General features: G+C 39.1%; 1 protein-coding gene across 3 annotated transcripts in view; it reads right to left on the minus strand.

Moving 5' to 3' along the window:
- Positions 1–2,516: 2,516 nt before the first annotated feature.
- Positions 2,517–27,243, minus strand: part of slc38a4 (solute carrier family 38 member 4) — a 42,325-nt gene continuing 17,598 nt past the window's right edge. For all 3 annotated transcript variants that reach the window (XM_088073055.1, XM_088073056.1, XM_042511029.2), the window contains exons 2-16: positions 26,698–26,941; positions 23,508–23,604; positions 22,856–22,971; positions 20,839–20,912; positions 20,142–20,234; positions 19,926–20,007; positions 19,755–19,837; positions 18,959–19,017; positions 17,785–18,045; positions 16,307–16,386; positions 15,963–16,063; positions 15,417–15,541; positions 8,133–8,277; positions 6,883–6,980; positions 2,517–6,687 (exon numbers count right to left, since the gene is read on the minus strand). In XM_088073055.1, the coding sequence (XP_087929181.1) occupies positions 6,583–6,687; positions 6,883–6,980; positions 8,133–8,277; positions 15,417–15,541; positions 15,963–16,063; positions 16,307–16,386; positions 17,785–18,045; positions 18,959–19,017; positions 19,755–19,837; positions 19,926–20,007; positions 20,142–20,234; positions 20,839–20,912; positions 22,856–22,971; positions 23,508–23,604; positions 26,698–26,822 (1,644 nt within the window). In that variant the 5' untranslated portion in view covers positions 26,823–26,941 and the 3' untranslated portion in view covers positions 2,517–6,582. The remainder of the gene's footprint in view (positions 6,688–6,882; positions 6,981–8,132; positions 8,278–15,416; positions 15,542–15,962; positions 16,064–16,306; positions 16,387–17,784; positions 18,046–18,958; positions 19,018–19,754; positions 19,838–19,925; positions 20,008–20,141; positions 20,235–20,838; positions 20,913–22,855; positions 22,972–23,507; positions 23,605–26,697; positions 26,942–27,243) is intronic.

Here is a 27,243-nt window from a genome sequence, read left to right on the forward strand (position 1 = left end):
AATCTGAGTCTTCATTTAATTTTTGACCCGCATGTTTTGCTGTTCGTAACCACCATATAGTTTTTTATGCAGATCTTAGGTACCATTTTTTTCCAACTGGAGCTCAGTAACATAATGTTGACTCTGCATGATTCTCTCTTGCGACTTGACTGGATATTGTTTGATTGGTTCAAACATAGTGGGTCTGGGGAATTTAGTGTTGACTTTTTGCGAAATTATAGTGTTAATGTTAGTTATTTCTGAAAAAGGTAGGGAAATGTATTAATTTGTGGCACAAATGAAGAAGGTAACAAGTCAAACGGCTTAAGTCTGAGTGAAGTCACAAGTCATTAGTGTTTAAGTCCAAGTTGAGTTGCAAGTCTTCTTTAGTTTTATCGTGTTGAGTCTGAAGTCACCAAATTTGTGACTTGAGTCCAAGTCATGTGACTTGAGTCCATACCTATGCTATGCGGCAGATAAATACATTCTTTTAAAATCAGTGAAAAAAATCATGCTTAAAAAACCTCCAATGTGCCGCTGCAAACAGAATAAATCAAATTAAAAAACAGTGGACTCATGGGAGATTAAAGCATTTAATTGTACATCACAGCACATTGACTGTAGCCATGCATACAGGAGATTTAATGGATCATAGACTGTTTGTCCATTTATATGTGTGGACAGAACGAGGGCTAAATGTAAAGGTTGTAAAGATGCCCTAAGCAGGGAGGAGAGTGTTGTCAGCGCAGGGATGTTAAAGGAGGATACAGTACGTTACCACCCAGAGGTCACAGCCCATGGGTGTTGTGTAACTAGATTTACAACAAAACCATGTGGTGGAATGTGACCTGCATCGTAGTCTGATGATGCTGCAAAGTCTCTCTGTGTTTTTCTGCCTCGCAAATACACACATCAATAAAATGCTCACACCTGCAGCCTCAGCCATACAAACATGTCTATGTAACCTTTGTTACATAACATACGTTCTCATCTATTGTAATGATAACCAAAGTTGCTGGTGTCCAGAACATTAGACCCTGACCTTCCTTCATAAAGGCTTGGCTTAAAGGTCAATGACCTCAATGACCATGAACTTACCAGTTTGCACGGAGCATGTTTTGAATTTATGAACAGAGGGAGCATATTTGATGTGCTTATCTGCATATTACATTTGACAACCACGTTTTCATTTTTTTAACCTTGACAATTTTTTGGACATGAAAATATTTAATTATATTCATTTATATCAATGAAAATGTGTATATTCAGTTTGTCATCTGTTAACTGTTACTTTGTAGTTTGTTTCTTACATGTTTGAAATAAATAAATATCACATTAAATCAAACAAAACTAATTACCAAAGTCATGTAGTATCTGCAGTCATGTAGCTGCTATTTATCAGTGTAGCAAAATGGCCCTTAGTGTCTTTATTGTTGTTGTTATTGTTTTCTTTTCAACTCTTCTTTATTTAATATATTTAATGCTTAATGGAGAAAGCCAAAAATAAAATTCTAAATTTATTTCTATTTTTTTAAGAATCTGAAACTGAAAAATATAAAGTCTACATCAAGAAAAACTCATAGCACAGTACTAATACTTGTTCTTGAATTGTTCTTAAATACAGTACAGGAACTACTTTCTGAAAACAACTAAAATCTGTCAAAGGAAGAGCTGTAAAACGAGACCAGTCCAGTGATCACTTTTTGGTAATGGTATCAGTGCAAACTGATTTGTAATATTAATTTTGTATGACTCTGTACCAAACAAGAGGACATTAGCACGCCACAGCTGCACTGCACACTTCTGTTTAGTCTTCTACCAACAGTTAGTTAATTTCTTTTGACAGTTTTTTTACATGATTTTTTGCTCACCATAGCAAAATAGTTTCAGTGCGAATACTTCAAGAAACCTTACTCATAGCAGCAGTAAATCATACTATTTCATCATTTATGTTGAAGAATTTTATAATTTCTCCACTTTATATGGAATTTGCCACAATATAATTATCTTTGGATTTGGACAGCATTTGTTTTTTTAATGTTCATAAATCAATTTATGAGCAGTACTTAAAAAAGTCACATTGCATTATAACCATTTTTCTGGGCTCTCTGGGTCCTCCGAACATTTGTCCAGCTTGATTTTGAAGCCCAGGTAATATATCTGGAAAAGAAATAGGTTACCTAACTAATTTTCCCCACCTCTTGTTTTGACCCTCTGGGAACATTACAAGCTGGTGTTACATGTCAGCAGTAGACGCTACCTAGACAGGAACAGGAGATTCTATTTTATTTCTAGAAGTCGAGTATCGTCTGATCATTATGCCAGAAATATGACTTTGTCCAGACTGGTGTCTTGAGATGTAACAGTCAGGGACATGTTATGTAAGCCCAGTGTTTGAATATAGAAAGACATACACATTAAAAATGAGACTTATGTAATAGTACACCAGTACCATCAAGTCTATTTGTTTTCTTTCTTGGAATTAAACCTAAACCTACTCAAACTAAGGGCAGGTGAAATAAACGAAATAAACAAACTTTTTCATTTCACATTTTTATTGTTCATCATAATGAAACAGCATCACTGATACAAAACAACAATCCCCTTTGTTTGGGTACATTTACAAATTTAAATGTTTGGCCTGATCCACAGGAAGCAGAGACGCTGTGAACAGCAGAAACATTGAGCCAGTGCTTCTCCACGGCTAGAGGTCCATAGAAAAATAAGGCAGGTTCTGTACAACTCCTTTTTAAACACTGTCAAAATTAGCTGGGGACTTGTGTGCTCTTACAGATCCACAAGACGACTTCTCATCTAGGCCAGCACAATATATAACAGCATTTTACAGCTTGGCTCAATCATGCAAAAGAGGTGGAGAGTTGAAGTTGTCCAAAAGTGAGAGGAAATATTAGTCCAGACCAAATACCTGAGATACTAAAGTGGGTAGAGGTGTGGTGTTGGGAACATTTTATTAAAAATCTGCCGCCTCTTGTCCTTCGTAAAATTAGCGACTCAACCTGAGGAAGAGACAAAGCTGTTGTCCAGCAGAATAATCCACTGATAGCAGGAGGCTACTGAACTAACAGCCAAACATACATGAAGATATTAAGAGCGGGTGGGCCAGATTTTCAAACTGAGAACAATCTATTATTAAACATTCATAGCGGGTACTGAAGGGGCTGCGTGGACCCTACAGTCATGAAGCTTGCTGATATAATCAGGCCGTGGAAAGCTTCAGTTCAAGTAACGTCATGGAAAATACACCTCACCAAAAGTGGGTTAGAAAAGGTTTTTTCTATGACAACAGTGATATGTATTTTAAGCCACAGTAAGGTATGAACTACAACTGTGTATGATTGTCCTGATAGAGCTTAAGAACAAACAAGGAAGGTTCTTGTTTATTTTGTTATCCTGTGGAAGAGGTATACAACTACATGTTAGCATAGATGTTAATCTACATGTTAGCATAGGCGTATGACTAAACGTTAGAATAGGTGTAAAGCTACAACTTCGCATAGGTGTACAGCTACACATTAGCATAGGTGTGCAGCTACACATTAGCATAGGTGTGCAGCTACACATTAGCATAGGTGTGCAGCTACACATTAGCATAGGTGTACAGCTACACATTAGCATAGGTGTACAGCTACATGTTAGCGCAGGTTTACAGCTACACGTTAGCATAGTAGTACAGCTTTATGTTAGCATTGCTATATGGTACATTAATACGTGCCATGCTGTGTGATAAATAGAAGAGCTGTGTGCTCTTTTAACAAATTATTAAGGTGTTTTGTATGGTAAGAACCTTCCTGTAGTGTGATAACGAAATATTTCGGATGATAATGTCTTGCTTCTGTTAAGTGTTACAGCACTGTTTTTTCGAAAACACATTCAACATCAATACTGCTTACTTGTGGCTTTAATTTTAACCCAGTGTTGGTCAGCAGAAGCTAATAAGCTACAGAAACGTGTTGGCTTGTTTCTGAGATTTCTGGGCAAACGATGTAATGAAGTAGGCCATTGATCAATTTATCCTGATATGAAAAGTTAACATTAAAACATGAAAATGGATATATAGAGACCAACCTTTCTACAAATATACAAGCCTGTAATAAAGAAAAAAAACTACTGTCATACAGCAAGAAAAAAAAAATCTAATACACGTTATAATATTTATATATATACTAAACCAAACACTGGATTGCAGAAGACTTGTAAGGCAGAATCCCCTGACAACCCGCTCACAGACAATGAGTGTCAGTGTACCATAAAATAAAGATTATTTACAGAGCATATACAATTGTCCAAAAAGACCATGTTTGTTATCCAAAAACATGCACATAATACACTATTTCATTTGAAATATCAATTTGTTTCATGTATGTAGATCCACAAAGGATCTATAAATGTTGTCCACTTTGGCTGGATGTATTCGTGACATGTAACGGCTTCGGAGAAGAGATGAAATGAGGTTTTGGTGTTGTCATCAATGATTCTACCAAAGGCACCACTATCGGCCAATTATAATGAGGACAATCCAAAGGCACAATTTAATCTTATTACAAACTGTATCTGGTTGTTAATTATGGATTTAGCAACCAAACACGCTATCTGAATTTTCTGCAACAGTAAGGTTAAGCATTTTTGTATTAATCAACTTAATAGGTTCAAAGGCAGGATTTTTAGGGGTTTGGTGAGAAATTAAAAAGTTCATGTCATGTTCTTTTTAAATGGGTCACACCAATATTTAAGGTAGCTCCTATTTTACAACAAGCGCATAATGATGTTTATGACATTGTTTATTTTCCAGCTTCTTCCAAATCTTAACTCCTATGTGGCTTACTTTAACAGTTTTAGAGAAAAAAGAGCAAATTCAATTTGTTGAAGATTTATAACAATTTTCTGTCTATATGTTAAAGATAAAGCTCCAACTCCTGCTGATGGTTAGCCTAGCAAACAGACTGAAAACACAGGAAAACAGCTAGCCTGGCTAGGTAGAAAGTTAAAATCCACCAACTAGCACCTCTTAAGATTAGCAATTGAAACATTATATCTCTTTAGTTGAATATAGTTGAAAACTGACATGTAAAACCATCATGTTGTGGTTCTAAAGGGAGTTAGCTAGCTGTTTTCTAGTCTTTATACCAAGCTAATCACCTGCTGGCTATGACGTTAGTTTCATATTTAGCAGTGAGACACCTAAATTATGGCAGGAAAGTGAATAAGCACTTTTCCAAAATGTCAAACTATTATTTTACGGAGAATAGCACAACAAGGACATCTGACATTCTGACATTACAGTTTAGATAGTTTTCTTTGGGGACCGATGAGTGTAATATGGCACAAGATGAAAATATGTTCCTACCGTCATGGCATTTTGAATTTACAGATTTTTCAGAATTTATATGAACTTTTTTATGTTTGCCACTTTTCGTTGAATTTAAATCACTTTAAATTGGCCGATTGAAATTGCGTACAGTAATCTTTCATACATACTTTTGGTCATCATCTATATAGATAACAATGTATGGTTTTGCATACACCAAGCTGTCCAGCAGGTGTATATACTGTGCAGTAGAAATGATCACTTGGCTTCATACAACCTTAATAGAAAAGAGCCGTATGATGCAAAGTATAATATTTTGGACAACACTCTTTTTTCAGTAGACATACTTTATGTACATTGTTCAGATTCCTCTGTTATGGTAATACTAAAAGCATCTCTCTGCTTTGTTGTACACAGCCAGAATGAAAAAAGCTGGTATGGAGGACCCTTGAGTGTATGCATGAACCTGTGATCAAGTTAAAATTTTATGTGCATGTAGACTTTGGCGAATCTTGTGATTGTTAAAATGTAGCAGAGCAGCAAAAAAAACTTTTCACAACAAAAGTTCCACATGATTGACTTAAATGGGTTTTTTGGGGGGTTAAACCGACTGTTAATTTCAGAAATTTTTCATGAATAGGTGTTGGAAAATACAGGTGTAGATGTGGTTTACTGTGTAATTATGTGTGTGTGTGTGCGTGTTAGCTTTACACACAAAGTCAAATGTAATGCTAGAAGTGCTCCTTGTTTCACGGAGGATGCCACACTCCCCCCTCCAACTGTCTCCTTCAAGTGCACAGAGGACTGAGGGACTTGCATCGGCTTTCCAGCCCTGTAGATTGCAGTTCATCGATCTGCTTTGGGTGAGGGCTGCACAGTTTGTTCCGTCTCTTAATAGGTGGAAATTATAAGGACGATGACAATGATTTTAGGCTGTCATATTGGCCACAGTTTCACCATCTCCGAGTTTTGATTCTCTCATGTCACATCCAGAACTTTACAGCAACAAAAAGAAAAATGAAAAAAAAAGCAAAAAAGTCTCCCTCCATTGATATTCTCTGGGGGGGAAAACTGAAGATGTCTTCATCGAATGCAGCACAATATGTCCATATGTTGTAATGTTTGTGATTTGATGAAGGGAAATGTTGATGAACCCTGTTCCCAGATGTTGGACCAGTGGAGACAAACCAGAAGAGACATTGTGGGATGTGGTAGGGGTGGCGGTAGAGGTGGTTCGCTGCACTCTTTAATGTGAATCTGAGATTGGAACTGGGGCTTTAGTGACCATCACTGGAACCCGAGGGGTTGTGGACCCAGTCGAGGACGATGAGCGACAAGCTGCCAATCATAAAGACGATTCCCACGACTAGGAAGATGGTCGCCTGAAGAGAGACATAACAAAGAGAAAGACAGAGGAGGGAATAACTGTGATTAAATGTGTGATGATGCACAGCGGGGATCTGTTGAAATGTCTGACAAGTCACGTTTTTAGAACCATATCAGCCTCTTGAGGGATAGAGTAAGAAAAACGATATAGTGAGAAAGATGATAGAGTTTGTGTGTTTCCGCACACTTACCCCAATCTTCTGCGGGGAGCGAAATGGGACAGATTTTACCAAACGGAGGTAAAAGGCAGCAGGAAGGATAAAGATGAGCATAGTGGCAGCAGAGGAACCTGCAATAAAAACCAGGACGATTGATTTAGCAAACTGAAGTTTTCAGACAATTGCTTTTTAAAATATTGGATATACAGAGATACGACTTTTTTTATGTGTACTTTTCAGTGTTCACAGTAAATAATCGGTCCCTTACAAATGTTGCAAGGTTGTGATCACAACAATTAACACAAATTGAACTAATCCCTCTAAAGTCTGTGCAACCTTGCAATTTTGTCTGATCACAGTAACTTTAACGCAAATTTATTGATTTAAAACCTGTAAAATCTCACTGACACAGAGTGACAGGGCTAACTGTTTGCACCAAACGGATAGTATTACCCAGCGGTTTTTAACGGGTTTAACAGAGAGTCACTGTTTCAGTGTGAAATTTTTCGGGACTATTTTAGCGTCTTGGTTTCTAATATTAGCCGCTGTTGCTGCTCATGCTAACCAGAAAGAGAGAGAGAGCAGCTAATAGAAATGATCCTTTGGCACTTGGCAGCAACAGCTTATCATTGGAGAACTACAGCTTTATGGGTTATATCCACCTCTTTTTCTGGTGGTTTACAATATACCCACCTATCAGCCAAAAGCCATTGAAATACATATTATTAGAGGATACCCACTTCCTCTTTGGTAACCTACCCATATACCTAGTAGTACGTCAACCTCAACAACTACCACTGTACCACTGCGCCCTGCTTGGTGGTGAGGGAAGAGCAAATTTCTTATCATGTGAAGGCAGCTTTAGCCATTTTGCTTTTTGATTTTCCAAAAGAATTCTCTCTTTATAGCTTTGAGATGTTTGTGCAAACACGCTGCAGCATGATGTCAGGGAGACATGTTTGTACTTTCCAGTGTTTGTATGTGCTGGCAACAAGAACGTGAGTGTTTAGATCCAGCGGTCACGCGACTGCACAGCTGACTCGACCCGACACCTTAAGCTTTCGTACTTCCAACGTCTTTACTTCATGAAACGACCCCTGAACTGAAGGTGCTAATCAGGCCTCGACTGTTTGACGCCCCGTTTTATTAACTCATGTTTGTCCATGTTGTGAGTTCTTCATGTTTCTTGTTTAATTGTCCTTAAACCACATCACCACATGGTAAGATTTAGAGTTCACACAGATTCTTTCCTGTGTGTAACTGTGTTTACAGCCAGAACTCACCAATGAAGCCAAAGATGTCCCTGATGGTGGGGACAAAGATGACCAACATGTTGTTAAAGGCCAAGATTGCGGCGGCAATCAGCATGTGGCGAGTCCAGCTGAACTCTCGACCGCTGAACAGCAGCGTGGTGATTGAGGAGCGGATCTGAAAGAAAAAAGCATTGATATTTAAGTCTTTAGCTTGATCATGTGGATTCAGACAAATCAATTCATTGATTTTATAACCACGTTCTAGAAATATCACCATCAACTGAGTGAGGACAGGGAATGTGCATAAATCAGAGCATTTAGTTAACTTTATTAGTGTCAGTTTGTTTTTTCCCCACTGAGGTTACTGAACATGTGCCACTGTTGTTACTCTTCTGTATACGTACAATCTGTCTCAAGCAAAGAAAGAAAAAAATAACAACAGCAGTCTGTGTGTCTGCTGGCCTGTGCCCACAGCTGATTCCCAAACTTGGCCACCAACTGAAGTGTGTCAAGTGCTATGAGGCTAGTGTGTGTGTAAGACTGTGTGTGTATGTGAGGGGGAAACAGAACCAGGAGATCCCGGCTAAGACGCCTGGTGCTGCTGAGCCACAGGCAGCCTGTTCAAGTCTCTACTGGGTGAAAGGTTGCAGATATCAGGTGAAACCTGAAGCGCCTCCACTTTGCAGGCCACAGAGGGAAAGGTTACAAGGGGCGGGGCTTAAAGCACCCATTCAAAAAGGCAGGGGATTATCTCCCACAGCGTAATGGAAGCATGGGATTGCATCAGCCGGGAGTTAGAGGAGGGCGGGCTCGCCTGCAGGGGTGTGTCTTTATGTGAAGCAACTATTGTCACTTGCAGATGACTCTTTTCTTCTGTCTGCCTGATTCCTTCCTCTTTTACTTACTACTCCCACATTAAGGCAGCATAGGGTCATCAGTCCCCATATAAACAAATTAAAATTCAGACATGGCAAACTTTTGTAGAAGAATGAAATATGAGATGCAAATAGTTTCAGGGGAAAGTAACTTCTTTATTTACATGAAAAGGACAAGGCATGTGCAACCTTTTCCTCTTTGAAGAGCAACTGTTGGCAGAACACCACACGCCTCCTTTGTACCCTTTCATGTCTGATTTAAGCACAAGATATATATCTCTGAGCATGGTGCAGTGGGACAAAAAAATCACATTAAGTGGATTTTCTGCACTGTCAGATTGAACCAAGTGACCTCCATCATGACTGTCAAGAGGCAACGGGATGGCGCCTGTGCTTCGCTGTCCACTGCCAAAAACGTGTCCCCACTTTTAGCCCACGTCTTGTGGGAGATATTGACAACACTTAAGCTGCATTCCTCCTAACAATCTATAAGCGTTCCTTCTCCCCTGCCTCCGTAGCCCACTAGCTGTTGCATAATTAAGTAAACTAGGAAAACTCGAGCCTTGACGTGGCATTTCTCACCAAGGATCCAAACTATTCAGCACTCGACTGTTACCTGGCCAGTCTTTGGAGTTCACCCTGTGATATTTGCACAGTTTTTACTCCTTACTCTGTAGCTGTCAGATGCCTGCGCACATATGTATACACACAGAGTATGTGGATGGACTAGTTGTAGGCAGCCAGATTCATCCAGCCACATTCAGTTAGCAATAAACCAGGGACTAAGATAGGGCAACTTTTTTGATAACCAAGTAAACTTTTAATTCTTACTTCGATTAATCAGTTTGGAAGAATTAGATAACATATGAGATAGTTCTGCAAAATTTGTCCAAATTATAAGTAGATAAACATAAATTATGTGCACTTCAGCACATTTACTGCAAACGAAGGTTGTGTTTTCCATGTGTAAGTCTGGTGCACATGTGCACAAGTACATTCAAAACCAGTGACCAAGTAGCAGACATTGTGTGACAGCTGTTGAATATAACGGATGCTGAGACGTGAACTGAAACTACACGCAGCAAGGGAAAGTCCCCTTTCAAGAAAAAATATCAACAGGAAAGACGTATCAAAGTGTTTTAGACTACATCGAAACTTAAGAATCCAACCACCCTCAAGCACGCTCACCTAAATCATGCATGTTGATGATTGGCAGATTGAGAGAGCTGGGAGACGATGGCTGGCCATAACATAGAGTTGCTACATTATCAATGGCTAACTATATGCTAGCAGCCATTTTTGTTCTCCGTGGCAAATGATTTATCTGAAAAGTAAAAGTAAAATGTTGTATTTAGGATTAATAAGGCCAAGTTACAACTTAAACACTCATAATAAAGGCCCCTTAATTAGAAAGAGAGACAAAAATGTCAACAGGAGCTTTTAACAGTCTCCTGGGAAGGAGAATAACAGCTATCAAGTTTTTGGAACTCAGCACAGAAAGCTGTGTTTTGCACACTGACAAAGTTTTTATTTAAAGTCGACATTGAAGTCACAAGTTTAAGCTAACAACAAATGTTTAGGCTAACAACAAATGTTTAGGCTAAAAACAGACATTAAAAGCTAAAGACAGATTTTAAGCTAATTGTTACTATTCCTATAGTTTTAAATAGTGAAGGCACTATTATGTGCATGAAAACCAAAGATATTTTCATGGTTTGTTTAATTTTAATCAGGATTTTCCTGCTAACTTCAAATACAAGGCAGAAAAAACATATAAACTACTTTCTAAGTACGAAGAAACAAACTGCAACATATGAGGCTTTAGAGACAAGAACTCAAGCTAGCCCCACTCAAAGAAAGGTCTGGATTAAGACCAGAATTTTGTGTTAAGACATAAAGGTGACAGTGGTGCTGTTAATCAGCTCGTTTGCAGCCATCTCCCATGGTTTCAATCTCCAACTGGGGCCTGAGAACTGGGGCATGTTTGACTCTACATTAAGCCCTTTCATTATGAACTAGATCCTGGCAAAGCCCTGTGTGATCTTGCCCCTGTTAGCATCTATCCTTCACGTGACTGCACACCCACACACACACACATACACTTCCATGCCTCAACAACGCATGTCTCCTGACGTCCCACACTCACATTCTCTCGTCTCTCATATAGAACTTCCCCACTGGAGCCAAGGACAGTGGCAGACAAAGCTAACGTTAATCTCTAGCTGGAGGTCAGCAGCATTTCTCCACAAAATGAAGGTCAGGAGGATTCAAGGCGAGATTCTCAAATGTCAGATGGAATCTTGGCAGAGCGACGATGCGACTGAGTGGCTCTTTTGATCTTATGCCTAACATGCATCCAAGTTCTTCAGTCTTTCCACTGTGTTATAGCAACAGCATTTAATGTACTGCGTGAGTAGTCATGGTTGGTTAATTAACATTCCCAGCTCTGCACAGACATGCATTTCTTATTAGAAATGTGTGCACAAATAATGTTTTTCTTCACCATACAAACAGCATTAGCTAAGGTCAGCCATTTTATTCATGTTACTATCTCTCAGCCATGGCTGGATTACTGAATGGGGTCAAAGTGTCATCCCCTCCAAAGACTTAAAATGAAAATGACCAAAAACACTCAGAAAGACCACAAAGTGAAGCAAAGGTGCTGCAAAAAGACACACAGTAACTACAAAAATGGGTAAAACAACCATAAGAGACACAAAATGACTGCAGACACAAAATGACAAAAAAGAAAAGAAAAACAGACACAAAAATAGCAAAAACCAAACAAAAAAAGAGACCACAATGTAATGCAAAAGAACTAACTAGCACACAAAATAACTACAAATATGGACAAACAACCACAGAGAAATAGACAAAACAACAAAACAAAACCTAAAAACACAAAGAAACACACAAAACAACGAAAACAACAACATTGTTGTGGCTTGGGTTTTTGTGTTCAGGCATTCGTTTTTGCTGTGTTTTCTCCTTTTTCTGTTTCTCTCGCTGCAGTGTGTGTGGCAGTTGGTGTGGCTGGCACAAACTCTCTCTCCTGAGCTGGCAGTGAGGCACACCTGGTCTTAATCTTCAGCGATCAACTCCTCCATAAAAGCCTGGTCTTCAGTCTGCTACTCTGCCAGATAGTTCTGTCTTGTTTGGTAGTGCTTTTCAGTGATCTTTCCTGCAGTGTTGTCCCTGGGCTTACCTTTGTGTATTTCTAGAGTTTTTGCTGCTTCTTTATAGCAAGTGTTTTTTTTAGCTTTTGTTTCTCTGAACCTACCAGTGTTTTTTTTTTCGGCGTGTGCCTCACTGCTTTGCCGGCCGTCGTGTTCCTAGTGCTTCAGTGTATTTCCTTTGTTTCAGTTTTTCAGACTGACCTAGTCAGTTGCAGACATCTTCAGAAATCCTGGCCAGGGCCAGCCTGCCTTCTGTCACCATCGCCTACATATTTCCTGTGAACTTGTTTTCTATTAAAATTCTTAAAACTGCTCCTCATGTCCATCTCAGCCATTTTGGGTCCAGAACACAAAAACCCATACATCACAAAAATAACCACAAAGAGACATGAAAAGACCACAAGGCGGTGTAAAGGAACTGCAGAGACACAATGACTGCAAAAGCATGGCAAAAAGAGACACAAAACGACTACTAAGAGACATTAAAGACCAAAACTGACACAAAAAGACAAAGAATAAAACAAAATAACCAAAAAAGACACACAAGAAGACCAAAAATAAAATGAAAGTACTACAAAGAGACACAAAAAGACCACAAAGGGACACAAAACGGCAAAAAAAGATGCTTAAGTATAGCGCAAAACAATGACAAAAGGACGCACATCCAATGTTTTGCTCCTGTGTAAGATAGCCGGTGGGTCCTATTGTACATCTGTACAAGGGACTGACTGTCTTATAATCCTCCCATCAGCAGCTAGTGTTTAAAAGTAAAACTGACTCATACAATGACTCACACCTTTTGATCAGAATCCATGCAGGTAAACACAATCCAAAACCAGTTTTTATTATTATCAAAAGCCTCATAGCTGTGATGAGGCCCATGCACAAGCTGAAAGGTTTCTGTTGGCTGCAGTGGGATTTGAACCCTGAGCCCAGGCTATGTTTCTGCTTTTCTCTTTCACTGAACAATTCCCCTCAGCTGCTCTGCAGCATCCAGTTTCAGTCTTGTGTTTCTCCATCCTTATCAAATTCTTATCTGCTCTGTTATCTCGGTGCTCCTCCCTTTCACTCTCTCAGTGATGCTCTTCTCTGTTTCAAATACATTCAAAATATACTCATTGTGCATACAGTTCCAACTCAGAGGACTGGGCTGGAGTCGAATAAAACGTTTGCACTGGAAGCTCCCACTTTCTAACGCTTGAGTAAACAGTTTGTGCCAAATATGAAAACAGTGAGGCAACCAGAGACATGCATGTTATTGCATGCTTGCGATTAACCAAACTGGTGAATCATAGACATGGAAGGCACATATTAGTATGCAGTTGGGTTTATGACATAACCAGAAGAATTATTTTGTTTTAAAATATTTCATACACAATTGCTCATAAATTCTTAGAGGTTGGGCCTATCTGAAATAAACTCATAACGCTTGAACACACTGTGAAATTGCAACTATCCACTTGCATGCGACAAATTGAAACTGGGCAATCTTGCACAATTTGACAGATTTCCACTTATGGATTGCTCTGCAGCAACAGTGAAGCTAAATTAAAGGGCTGTGTCTAACATTTAGCATAATTCATCCTAGTGCAATTTCCTAATATTCCCCAGATGACATTTCAGTATTCCATGACCACCATCAGACAATAGCTACATTGTTCCTCTTATCTCTGATGCAGATCCGAATGCCAATTTCCAACAGTTCTATTATAAACACAACACATACGGAGTATTGTGTCGCCCTGGCAGTGGTTTGTGGCTCTGTCTCCCCTCCCCTGCCAGCTAGCCCCCCACTCCTAGTCTCACTGGCTCCGCCCCTTTATCTCCCTGAAGGTAGCGGTCAGGGTGAGGGTTTTTCCACTGTCCAGTCTGAGCCTGTAAACTTCCACTGCAGAGAGAGAGAGAGGGGGATCCTCTCTCACATTCCCATACACAGAAATAACAGCCGTGTGTGTGTGTGTGTGTGTGTGTGTGTGTGTGTGTGTGTGTGTGTGTGTGTTAGTCAGAGGAATATGAGCCAGAACGGGAACACCCAGTGTGATAATGTCCCTGCTAAATGGTAAAAACGTAGCAAACAATGTAACAAAATGTAATGATGCCTGAATGTGTGTGTACCATAGACCATAAATAAATCTTTATATACAGTCTATGGTGTGTACATATGATGAGTGTGCGCCTTTATATTCTGTATTTCTCGATTAATGTGTGTGTTTCTCTCTCAGTGTGTGTGTGTGTGTGTGTGTGTGGGCGTGTGTGAGGCCATAACATGCAGTCACTGCTGCATCATGCTGTCGGCACTTTCCGGTAACTGGATAGCAACAAACGTGCTGCCCCCTGCTGGCTGGATTCTGTAGCTGCAGTTGCTTCAGAAACAACTCACAAATTAACAGCTGCTTATCTTCATAAAATCAAGAGTGTGTGTGTGTGTGTGTGCGTGTGCAAGTGTGTGTGCATGGAAGCTAAAACGGGGTACGAAACTTCCTCTGGCCATCAGCCTTTTTTGTTCCCCCTCATCTGAGACATGGGCCAAGCTAAAATTAGTCCATGTACATATATGGGCAGAGAAGGAAGAGGAGAGTGTGTTCGAATGTGTGAACAAACGTGATGATAAGTTTTGGTTGCTGCTAACCTTTTGATCCCAGCTTAAGAGAAACTTGAGAAACAGGCACAAAAAGCAAGAGAGGCTTCACTGTTAAGATCTAAAAGTGTGTGTAGGCATGTTTGTTGGTGCAATTAAGAGGTGTGGCGGATTACAACCTCAGCCTGTGCGCTCTGGGATTTAAGATGACGACACAAGATGAATGCCAAACCGAACAGTGTGTTCTTTTTTTTCACCGAACTGCCAGGAAAAAAACAGCTGCGTCCAGAATACGACAGAAAAAAAGACTGACTGCAGCAAACACAAAACACACTCTGTAAGCAGAATGATACAAAAGTGGCAGTAATGTTCTACTGAATGAAAGGTTTTACAAGTAGTCGGTTGGCGTTGGCCACAGACTTTAAATTACAAGGGCGGCGTGTGTTTGCTGACGTGAATCAAATTATATCAGCGCCTAAACAGGCCACATTTAATGATGCTGGGAAAGATGATGAAGGAAAAAGACGGCATTGCTGTAATGAACATAAATATAAAAGCTCTAGAAATGACCCCATAACATAATACTTGAATTACTACATGTACTGCCTGTTTGTCCTAAAACAAAAACAAAAAAAAGCTTTTTAAGAGACAACAAGGACAGACTGTGTGAGTATGATGCACTTACAGGAAACAGCACGATGGGGACAGTCAGAGTGACGGCAGTGAGAACAGCCAAACGCACCAGCAGCAACATGGTGTCAAACTTATACACCTTGGTGAAGGTGTGGAGCAACTCTGCCTCCACGTTGTCTGTGTTGGGTGAGAAAGAAAGGATAAATGTGTAATTAGTTGAGCACAAAAAAGGGAAGGAAAAAAATCTCTGTTTTGTATTTTTGTGTCTGAAATACAGAAAAAGTTGACTTTAGTTGACTTTTCACAGCAAAGATTGCTAAAAATGCCACACTGGGATAGTAAATCTAGCAACTTGCTTCCCTGCAAAAAAGACAGAAACATTTCTTTTTGGAGCTGATGATGGCAGTAGCTAAGATGTAAGCCATCTCACCTTCTCTTTATTGACAGTTGCACGTGTGCAGTACCCATTAGTCTTTGCTGTCAATTGATAACCTACAGTAAATAAGACAATTTGTATAGACAAGTGAAAACTGACTCGGGCAAATCTGGGCCTGTCTTGAACCCTGCTATTACTACTTTTCTGTATCATCGCACTTACCGTAAAAGGTGAGGTAGCCAAACAGCGCCGACAGCATGTACATGATGAGCATAGTACAGATGGACAGGTTGGAGACGTTCTGCATCCTTTTCCGGGTGCGGCTGCAGAAAATCAACACGCACATTTAATATATTGGTCACATCTCCTTTATTCACCTCACTTTCTTTAGGTTTACTGAAGACTTGCAGTAAAAGTGTTGAATACATATATGCAACCATTAGATACTTTTCAACTTCAGTAAATAAATTTAATATCTACATGGCTTGATAGTGAGAGAATATGTTTAATTTGGTCGGTTTACCTTCTGTTTCACTGCTTGGTGTTAAGGGAAGAAGACTACTTACTCTTTTAGCTCACTGTAGATGGGCAAGACCTCAGGATGGCAAACAAAGGCGAAGGCCAGGATGGGCACAGTGTATGCTGTCTGGAGACAAAAAATGTACAAGAAGATTTAAGACACCAAAATTTAAGAAGATAGTGGTGCCAGTAATTTGTAAGTATATGTGCACAACATTTTAAAAGCATTCATGGTTTCTGTAAATTAAAGTGTAGTTTAAATTGCATTACATTTGACAATAGGTGCATCTTGACTTGTTTAGGACTGGAACCATGACTTGTCTCAGGACATGACTTTTGACTTGGGACTTAACTAAGTGCAAAGACTTGCACTAGACAAGTGGTATGCACCTCAAGCGATGTTACAGTACTGCAACAGTAGTATTGTAACAAGTAATGTGACAAATTATTTTCTACTGGGAGTAATTAAGTAATGTAGTACTTAAAAAAAGTACAGAGTATTACTTTTTTGAGTAACGAACCATTAAATTCTAACAAGGCATAGGGCTGTATGCACAGAGGAAACCTTCCTTAGTTAATAAGGGCGTCAACGCACCAAGTTGCAAGATGGTGAAACATGTTGGGGCCCGAAAATGTGGCACGCCATTTCTTTTTTTCCTTCACATGTACCACAGGTAGATAATGTTACAGTGCCAGTTACTTTGAAATACTAATCTACCTCTCTGAAATATTGTTATTCCAGGCACATAAAAAAGACCATCAAAGTTGCATCTTTTCTTTTTTTTTTTTAAATAAGTGTGATACAAATAAATAAATAAAACCTTGTGCTGCTCTTAATGCCTTGAACCGCTACTGGCATGTGATTAAAATTCTAAAATAACACAAAAAAGACACAGATAGTCATCTAGTCAAAGAAGTTAAAATGACTGCTTCCCTTTCTAAACAAAGCGAAAATCATAACCATGGCAAGTCAAGTTGGTGAAGCAACTAAATGTCACATGAACATAATACCATGTGTCATATTCTAATCCTGATTTATGACCATGTGAGCCCAGAACAAATCCCGAAACACACACCCACAAATGTCAGACACTCCCTAAAAACACTTTACCAAACAAGTCTTGGCAAATACTTGGCATTCTGCCTGTTGCGTTTGTAAGATGTAGAATGCATTCCTGAGTGAGAGTCCAAACGTCCTCCATTGTTTGATACCAACGTGCTACATGGATGAAAATTGTGTCGTTGTCCTTGTAGTTTACAATAAAATGGGATACTTTATTCTGGGTTGTTTTTGGAAATTCTTGATGTCACTGATTTAAATGGTAAACTGAACCAATGGAGGAACCATTGTGCACGTGAGTGGATGACACACCTTCACAAAACCCACTGAGAAAGCAAGGCCACACCCTCCAAACCTTCGCCAGTGAAACCTTAAAAGAGCTTTTAAAAACACACGACTCTGAACTAGCAAGTTGGACAAATGTCTCGAGTCACAAAGAGTTTGCTACCATTGACCCCGTTGTACCTGTGAGTTGAAGACAAAGTATTTGGGCGTGCACATCTCCTCATCGTCGGGATGAGGCTCGACATGGACGCCGGTTGAGTGATGGGCGTCGTGGCTGCCGAGCACTGCAGGTGAAACGTCGGCTCGGGAGAAATCCATGTGTGCCGAGCTGTTTAGTGGTGGGTACAACCCTGGCATGTGCGAGGCGTTCATGCTGAGGTTGGACGAGTGGTGGTAAAAGAAAGGAAGAGGACAGGGCAGCTGGGTCTTCTTGTAGATCACCTGGAAAACAATACATACATAAAAACATACATAAAAAATAATGAAACAAGACTTTTGGCATACTGGAGTTTATTTCCCATAGACATACTAGCTCTACATTTCTACATCATGTAGACTTCTTAATGATTGACCTGCAATCACAAGTTTCTAGACAGGGTAGACAGGTTAATTCACCCTGTGGTAGTCATATTGGATGTTCTCAACTTTTAGGGGGAGGACGGGGTTAAATGACACTTAATTAGCAAGTTAACAATCTAGTTTTGCTATGATAATATAAGTGTATCAACAAATTTTTTTGGGGGAAACTTGGGGCAGCAGAAGCAACCTCTTCACAAAAATCATATTCATTGGATCATTTCTTTTAGGAATATATTACCCCCAAATGGGCATTTGTATATTAATGACATACCCCATGGTACGTTTAAATTTTCTGAAGAAAACTAAAAAGTCTCTACCTATTCTGTTTGAATAGAAATGTCTTAGTGAAAATGCATATGTTTTGGGAAGTACTCAGTATAGTACTGAACAAATAAGATTTGGAATAAACTGCACAAGTTATGTGAGAGTTTGTAAACAGATGTTTTGATATAGTTTTGATGTTGTAAAATGTGGACCCCATTTATTTCTATTGAGTTTTCCAGATTAATCGTTTATTTTTATGGCATTTGAGAAAAACAGAGTTTTCTTCCTGAATTCAACATAACATGGGGCAATAACTGACCAACTAATCATTTTGTGGGTGAAGTGCTCCTTTAAAATGAAAATATTGACTATAGCAGCTTTAATATACCTCATTTGCAGATGCAGACACATGCCATGCTTGTCTTTAGAGCTATTAAGATTTCTCTCTCTTTGCTTGAATCCAACATCCTGCTCAGGGTTTTAAAAAAGGTTTTTACAGAGCTAAACTTACCACACCAAGGAAGAAGACCATGCAGGACAGAGAAAAGCCGCTGGTATAGCCCAGGTAGCCTAAACAAGAAAAACCATCAGTGACACACAAAAAAAAACACAGCAGAGACATCAGTCTCAGATACTGATGCTATAGTTAGCCATTCTTACTCTGCACCTTTGCCAATCTGTTCTGTCATTTTAGCATCAATTCATTTTGATGTCTATTCTCAGATATGGGTCATGTCCCATTCTAGGTTGTGACCCACATCCTAAAATTACCTAAATTTGATATGAGCAGCAGTACAGATTTCAGATGCAGTGTGAATGACGCTTATAAGGTTAAGATGGAACAGAGACCAAACCTAATACCTGTGAATACAGATTCACTGCCTGTGAACACTAATATCATAATTAATGTTGTCATTTATTCAATTGAATTCACACTTTGATCCTATTTGCTTCCTATTGTCTCACTGTCTTAATGACATAATGTGTGCAGTGGGCGCGGTGTGCAGTCCTCTTGAAGCTGAGCCAAATGAGGCGAATCTGACTCTTTGCATTCATAAATTACATCTGAGTGGCAACGCTGACTGCAGGCTTAATAGAAGTGTAGTGTTACAGTAATTCTAATTGCCGCAGCTGACTTAGGCCTCCACTAGTGTTACGTTACTTCTGGTTTGAAGTAGGTTGTTACCGACAGCTGCAAGATCTTGGAAGTACTGAGAAAAATGGCTTCAGGCTGCAGAAGGTGACTTAGATTCTGTTTTTTTCAAGTCAGTAGAGGTTTTAGAAGATTTTGTAAAGTGGGTCCTTACCTAGATTTTTAAGGAGAGACAAAGGCAGAATGACTCCGATCGACACAAACACCACCAGGTAGTTCCCATTCATGTACCATTCACTGCAAACACAATAAAGAGGTTAAAATGAGGTCAGAGCCTATATGCACACACAAAGAAATATTTATCTTTTTAAGTACACACACTCACCCAGAGTTTTCCTCTAGACCCAAGAAGGCTCTGATCACTTCCGGCAGCTCGTACTTCACAATAAAGAGGTAGCTGGACATGGCTGCAGGGCATGACAGACAAACTTAGCAACATTACATGCAACTATAGATTTAGCAATTGCATTAAATTGACCTTTGTAATTTTAAATTCAAGCTAAGAAACACAACCATATACACCAAAACAATCCCCACCAACCTCCAATATTCTGCATGATTATGGATCCGAATGCTGCCATTTTCCCAGGCCACCCGAATGCTCTCTCTCCCAGTTTTTCATAGATGAGGGATCCTGTCACAACAGACAATTTAAATTAGTCATGAAAACAACTCAGGCATCAAAAAAGACAATGTGAATAAGTGAATAAAAGCATAAGGCATATTTGATAATGTCACTTTGTTCCTCTAAATTCACCAAAGCAAATTCAGTCTAATGTACATCTGCTGGCAGTGACCACAAGGGAGATGCATCAGTACAAAAATAGTTTTGCCAATACTGTTCTAGAGCATAGGCTTTTAACTGCTTTTGGCTTATGTCCCCTCAGTACAAAGCAATATCTCATTTTGACCCCTTGTCATAGAGTTTATGTCATAATTCCTAGTCAACATTTGTATGTGGGACCCATGTGGATAGTAGATAGGCTGAAAATGGGCATGGGTCCATAATGGAACCCAAGGACAATACCATATAAGGCCTATTTTTCAACAGTATTCAATATTGTCACTTTTATTTATTTATTTTTTTACAGAAAGATGCAAAATTGTAGGAAAGTGAATATGGTTCTTTGCATCAGACTGTTGTTCCCTATTTAGGTCATCAGTTCTTGACCCTCTAGAGCCATCATGTGACCCCAGGTTATTCCAAAAAGGAATCTGAAATTAATTTAAATACCAACCTCCTTCTTTGGCTGTTACAAGGAGCAGATGTACAGAATATAAGGAGAGGATGGCCACAGCGACAAGGAGGACCCTGCACACAGAGAGAAAGCAAGTGATCAGTTCAAAGTGAGACATGCCAAAAAAAAAATCCTGCTTATGAAGTCAGCTTTGGTATTTTGAATTCATCAATCTAGAGTCTGGGGAAGTGAAAAGTTGCAAAGTCATACAGATGGGGGTTTTGGTGCTAGTTGTGTTTTGTGTTAAATTTACTGGCAGAGAGTGGCAGGAATTCATTATAGTTCCCTATTTGCTAAAATTACTTTAGTAGCTACTGTAATATGTCTCTGCTCCACTGACACTGAGCTTCAGAGAAGTGCTCTCTTGTTCCCTGATGCATCCCCTGATCATTAGGTGGTCACGCAGCACGGGCATGGATAATATACAGAGGGGGGCTGAGGGGTGTCTGATGTTGAAGGGCACCCATGATTGCTAATAGTGCACATGCATCGGCCAGACAGCACTGGGTGAAAGATGGCCGTGGTACTGAGGGTTTAGGGTGCAGAAGGCCAAACATTTCTGTGTGGCAGAGCTGCTCTACACTATGTTCCACATGGTAATGTGATGATCTGGTCATTTATATTTTTACAAGAGTTCATTCTGTCCAACACATATACTTGACTCTGGTGATCCCTTGACGTCTCCTGCCACCAGCAGGAGGACATTTGTTGTCTAGAATGAAATGTTTCACCAACTGTTTTATTAAATTTAGTAGGCTACACACATCCATGACCCTGTCAGGATAAATATTAATAACTTTATTCCAGCCCATGACTTTGCATCTAGCGCCATCATCAGGTTCAACTTTTAATTTTTTTCATTACTTTAATTTAAGTCTAAATACCTGCAAAATGAATAACATACCTGTCCGTCTACACTGTACTATAGCAAATGTTAGCGGTTTTGCATTAATGGCAACGCTGAGTTGCCATTAATGCACGAAAACACGAGTTGGCAGTGGGGTTTCTGTGCCACTGTGTCAAAGTTTCTGTGCAGTTAAGTTTAATTGATTAAATAATTACACCAAAAACACATATAAAAATTGCTCAATAGTGAGAATATTACACAAAATACAAAAAATAGGTCAATTACAACTCACAAGGTTGACAATTTACAACCCAATACAACATGCTAACTTTATTAGCATAAACCTACAACATTTTACACAGCATAAATTCATAAGCCTTTCACATTTCTAATTGCATAAATTAGCCTCGCAGCTGGCAAACTTTGTTTCTAGTACTCACATGAGGCTATAGGATAAATCACACTTAGCTGACTTAAGCATTTAGCTTGAAGCACTCTTGTAATTAAGCAGTCTACAGCTATGCTTGCATCTCTCCAATGCTGTAGACTTTTTTTTAAAAACTGTAATTTTATACCAATCACTGATTAAATACAGTAACTGATTAGAGGTTGTAGACTTTTCGTTCTTGTTTTTTTTAACCTTATAGAACTCCAGAAAACAATCATATATTAATATTTTATAAGTAGTCTACAATTTGCAGAAATGCTAGTATACCTGTAACGTCTCAAGATGTAACAAAACTCAAGCAAACACTTATATGTGGTTAACATTTAGTGCCTTAGAAACTATATTTTACTGATGGCAGTAAACTGTACAGTAGATAATGACACTTGTTCAAGACATGGTGTTATGGCACCAATGAATCATTAGAGCACAGGAAACCGACATTCTTGTTTTGCTATTGGAAGTAAAAAGTCCTCACTCATCATGTAGCCTGATGTGTACCATCCCTCCCTACAAGATCCATCCATCAACATTTAACATGCCTGTTATTAAGATTAAACTAAACTAAACTAAAAACTGTGTTAGTAAACTACGCCTAAAGGTTATTTCAGCACCACTTTTCAAGAATTGGAAGTATAATAAACGACATGTTAAAAAAACCTTGAAAATAAATACAATACAGAAAATTGGAACATTTTGGATAAATTCTATCAAAATCTACTTACGTAAAGAGCACAATTCCAGTGTTTGCCATGGCAAATGACAGGCCCAGGATACCGCTGCCCATAATGGCGTTGCTCAAGTTGAAGACAGACATCCCGAAGGAGGTGTGGCCAGGATGCTGCTCAGAGTGAAAGGAAAGATGTAAAACATTTGAAACTAGAGCAATGTAATTGTTGACATAGTAAAGACTGCTAACATTTGGCAATGTGCAGCAATACACACAAGACTTGAATGCCAATAGTAAATTCTTTATAAACAGCAAGCTGTAATTAAAGGAAAATTACGCCTCACGTTCTCATACACTGTCGGATGCCAGTTGCTAAGTGCATTTCCAGTAGTTATTAAGTTTTATTGACTTCTCCCATTTTCTCCTTTAACATGTAACTGCCAGCATTTCCCAGAATGCCTGTTTAGTCTAGTATGCTCTAAACAAAATTCAAAGTTGTGTTTGTACAAGAAATGTTTGTGTGCAAATATAAGTAGTACATTTTCTACAGTGTCATGTGATTGGTTGCAGAGCATATATTTTTGGTTTGAGAACATATTTTGAAACATGCTTCTGATAATCATTGTGGTCGCTCTTATAGTGACTAACAGGCTCCATCATGTTGCAGAGCTGCCTTTTAAATAATCAGGACGTAACTAACTACTTACATATTCTTCATGATATTCTTCGTATTTCTTCTTTTTCATCATCCCATTTGACAGGAACTTCTGGCTTTCTGCATCATCATTGTCATCCATAAACTGACTGCAGTGACAAACAAAAAACGTGAATTAAGGCATGCATACACTGTAGACAGTTAACTTTATTTTATGCCAGCTTTTTTTTTACATTTGGTAAATCAAAATTTATAAAACTAGTTTGTGTATTTGTGGGCCCTTAACCCTTTAAGTTTTCTTCTGCTGCATTCAAATGCTTTTCACTAGCGTTTAAACCTCTGAAACCTGAGGAAACTGGTTTGATTTCTTTCAAAAACACAGAAAAAAAGAACAGCTTTTCAAGAAATGTCCCACAAACTGCAAAATAAATAAATAAATAAATATATTTTTAAAAAATAGTAAAAGGTGATACAGTGATATCATCATGAAATGGGGGAAAATATCCTGAAAACTATATTTATATTTCTCTCAGTTGTATATTTTTAATTATATTGCAGTTAAATACACAGTTTCTTGAGGTCAATTTATTTTATTAATTTATTTATTTTTTGCTTATTTACAGGTATTTTCTTGTATCTGTCTTTATTAATTTCCTGCTATTTTTTTGGGCAATTCCCTGTTAAGTTGCTTATCACCCTCCCATATTATGAAAAGAAATCAAGACAATTTGCTAAGGCAGCAAAGGGTTAAGCAACCCACATACTTGCTCCTATAGGAGGAGGTGTTTTGGGTGGAGAGGTGGGTGTGCTCTTTTCTGTGTGTTTGCTTTTCCAGGTGCCACCATCCCCTTGTCCTCAGCATGCAGAGAGTGACTCAGCAGACCTGAGCTTAATCTGCTCATTAGGAGCGAGCAGCATATAAGGGCTGGAGAAGCCGGACCTCAGAGCCAGTGTGGCAGTGTGTGTGTTGGGTTGCAGATGGAAGAAAGTGTTGCCGTGCACCAAAAGCATTGATTTTTGTTCCATTTTTTGAGGGTGTCAATCTTGTGGTTGAGTTGTTTATTTAAAAACCTCTTCAACCTCATTTGTTAAACTTAGTGTTGCTTTCTTTGCTCTTAAATAAAGTAGATTTATGTTAACATGTTAAAAGACCATTTAAGACACTTTTATTTCTTTGTTTTTGCAAAAAATCACAAACTTTTGTTTTAACACCCATGCCCCATTGCCTTTTTCCCTAGTTTCATCTTTATTGTTACTCCCCTCACCCCCTGAGCCTGATTAGGGGAATGCAACACCTGAAATCCCACCATCAGCTGGAGTCTTTGTGTTGCCTTCAAGAGCCAACGGAAGATGTCAGTTTTAATCAGGTGACCTCTGTCAGTGCTGGTCATTTAATTTGGGGTGCTTAATTTTCTTGAAGTGCACAAACTCAAAACTTGCCACATCACAGCAGTCACCACTTGCTTGTCAATCAACACTGTTAGATCATTCTGAGCAGCCACCTAAAAGTCACACTGCCCGTCATTAACTTAATTAATTATTGACTTGCTGCATTGAAGTCAAAGCAGCTCTTTAACTTGATAAGTAATTAGTTTAATCTTACATTTGTCGGCTCCAAATACCCATTACTGATAAAAATACATGTATTAATGCTTGAGAGTGTTGCGCTTCTTAGTCTGTTGTCATGCCAAATGACTATTTCCACCTCCACAAAGACTATGCTTACATAATTAAACAGGTTACTGGGATAAGTCAGAATAAGGCAGGAATTTGAAGAATGTGAGTTCATGTGATGCAAAAACTTGATAATACCCAGGTTGGTAATAAGATTTTCACCCTACATGAAACCACTCACAATGTTAAGGACTGTGGATTATCTTAAGAAGCGGGGTCATGATATTTGGAAAGGGATATTTCTGTTGAGTTTTTCCAATTATTTATTTATTTATGTTTTCTTGCTATCTAGTTCCATTATGTTGGAGAGAAGATGGCCATCTCTACTGCCGATGTCATCAACACTCAGCACTCACACCAGAACATTCTAGACTGATAAATAGCACTACAGGAAGGAGGGAAAATATTCGACGTTGGGGTGAATTTGGCCTCTCACCTTTTAAAGCATTGACGGAAACATCGCTTCTATGCAAATTTACAAACAAAGCTGCTATGTCATAATGGCTGGTGGTAGTCATTTAGGGAATGAAAAAAAGGCATTATAGACCTTTTCGACTGCAGAAATTTTGACATGTAGGAAAAAAAATTACTCAGTTGTATTTGATAAGATTAGTGATAACTGCTGTACATGCTGGCTTGCTGGAATAGCTTACCAAGTAACTTAAAGCTACTGTAGGCAACTTTTATAAAAACTATCTTTTTGTCATATTTGCCAAAAATCCTGACAGAAGTACATGAGGTAGATATTCTGTAACACAATCAGGTCCCTCTGGCTCCTCCTAGTGCAATCAGAGCCGGGAGGAGTCTCATACAAATGTTGTGCAGCCCCCTCCCCTCAATATCTTCGCGAGCGGCTTCAGGGGGAGCTTTACAGACACAATGGCTGAAAAACAACCACATCAATGAAAAAAACAAACAAACTGCCCATTCCTTCTTTGCTAACAAAAGTGTACACAACTAGACAAGTAGACACAGAAAATGACATCAGCAAGCTTTTACTTTCACATAGGAAGACAGACAACGAAAAAAAATTAACAGGAAAGAATTAAACCAAGATAATACAAGAGTTAACATCATAGCGACTTTTCTGAGGGGGAGAGATAGGATCCAAAACTATGTACACTTTGTCGTGTACACTGCTGTTGGCAAGGGAGAGATGGACAGGTTTTCATTGCCAAGAGAACCTGATTTTTGTCACAGATTATTTGCCTTGTGTACTACTGTCAGCATTAAATAACAGTTTACGCATACAAGACAAAAAGTTACGTTATATAAGAGTTACCTACTAAAGCATTAAGACAGGAATTTGGAGAATGTGAGAACATGTGACGGTGTCACCTGTTTACAGAAAAAACAAGGTCAATCAATCATAAGATCTGTACAGAAACAATTGTTTTACTATTGAAACCTGACTGGATCAAGTGGGTTATGGCATTCATAGGATCAGCACTTATAAATTATGAGAGGGCATAAATTAACAGAAATATAATAGGCAGCAATGTCAAAGGACTGGAGGTGCTTTGTCAGTTGGGGAAGGAAATAGAGAGCTCGGCATCACGGTTGCTAACCTGTCGATGGTGGCCTTCTCAGAGTCGATGGGCTCTGTGTAGCGGTCGTCCAGGCTGTCGGTGCTGTCATCATCAGCCTCTGTGGGGACTTTCCTAAGCTCCATACGGTCCACGGCTCCCGGCATGGTGGTTCAGAGTAGGGTGAGGGGCGGAGAAGTTGGGTTCTCAGAGTGTCTAGGTTTAGATTATACAAGGCGGTGCTGTGCGTCTTCCTCAACCTCAGCTAGATGCTTTTAGAAAAGACCTAAACAGAAAAAACCAAAACAGGAAACATTAGAGGAAGGTGGTTTTGAACACGTGTTTGACAATGGTTGCTACTTGCCGAAGGCTTGAAACTTAACACCACGCTCATGTTCACCACATGAATGGCCATTTTCAGCTGAATACAGGCCTGTAAGCGCATGTATTGTCTGATTTTATTGGCCTCAGCAGTGCCTTTTGGCCTTGGATGAAGAACGCTTAAATAGTGAAAAGGGGCCCTTTACCCTGCAAATCAGTCCGTCCCATTTCCTGGAACTGAGGGACTGTTTGTTATGTTACCTTGAA

Source organism: Plectropomus leopardus, chromosome 22, assembly GCF_026936395.1.
Source record: "Plectropomus leopardus strain MGB_pleo_1.0 chromosome 22, ASM2693639v1, whole genome shotgun sequence".
Lineage (NCBI taxonomy): Eukaryota > Metazoa > Chordata > Actinopteri > Perciformes > Serranidae > Plectropomus > Plectropomus leopardus.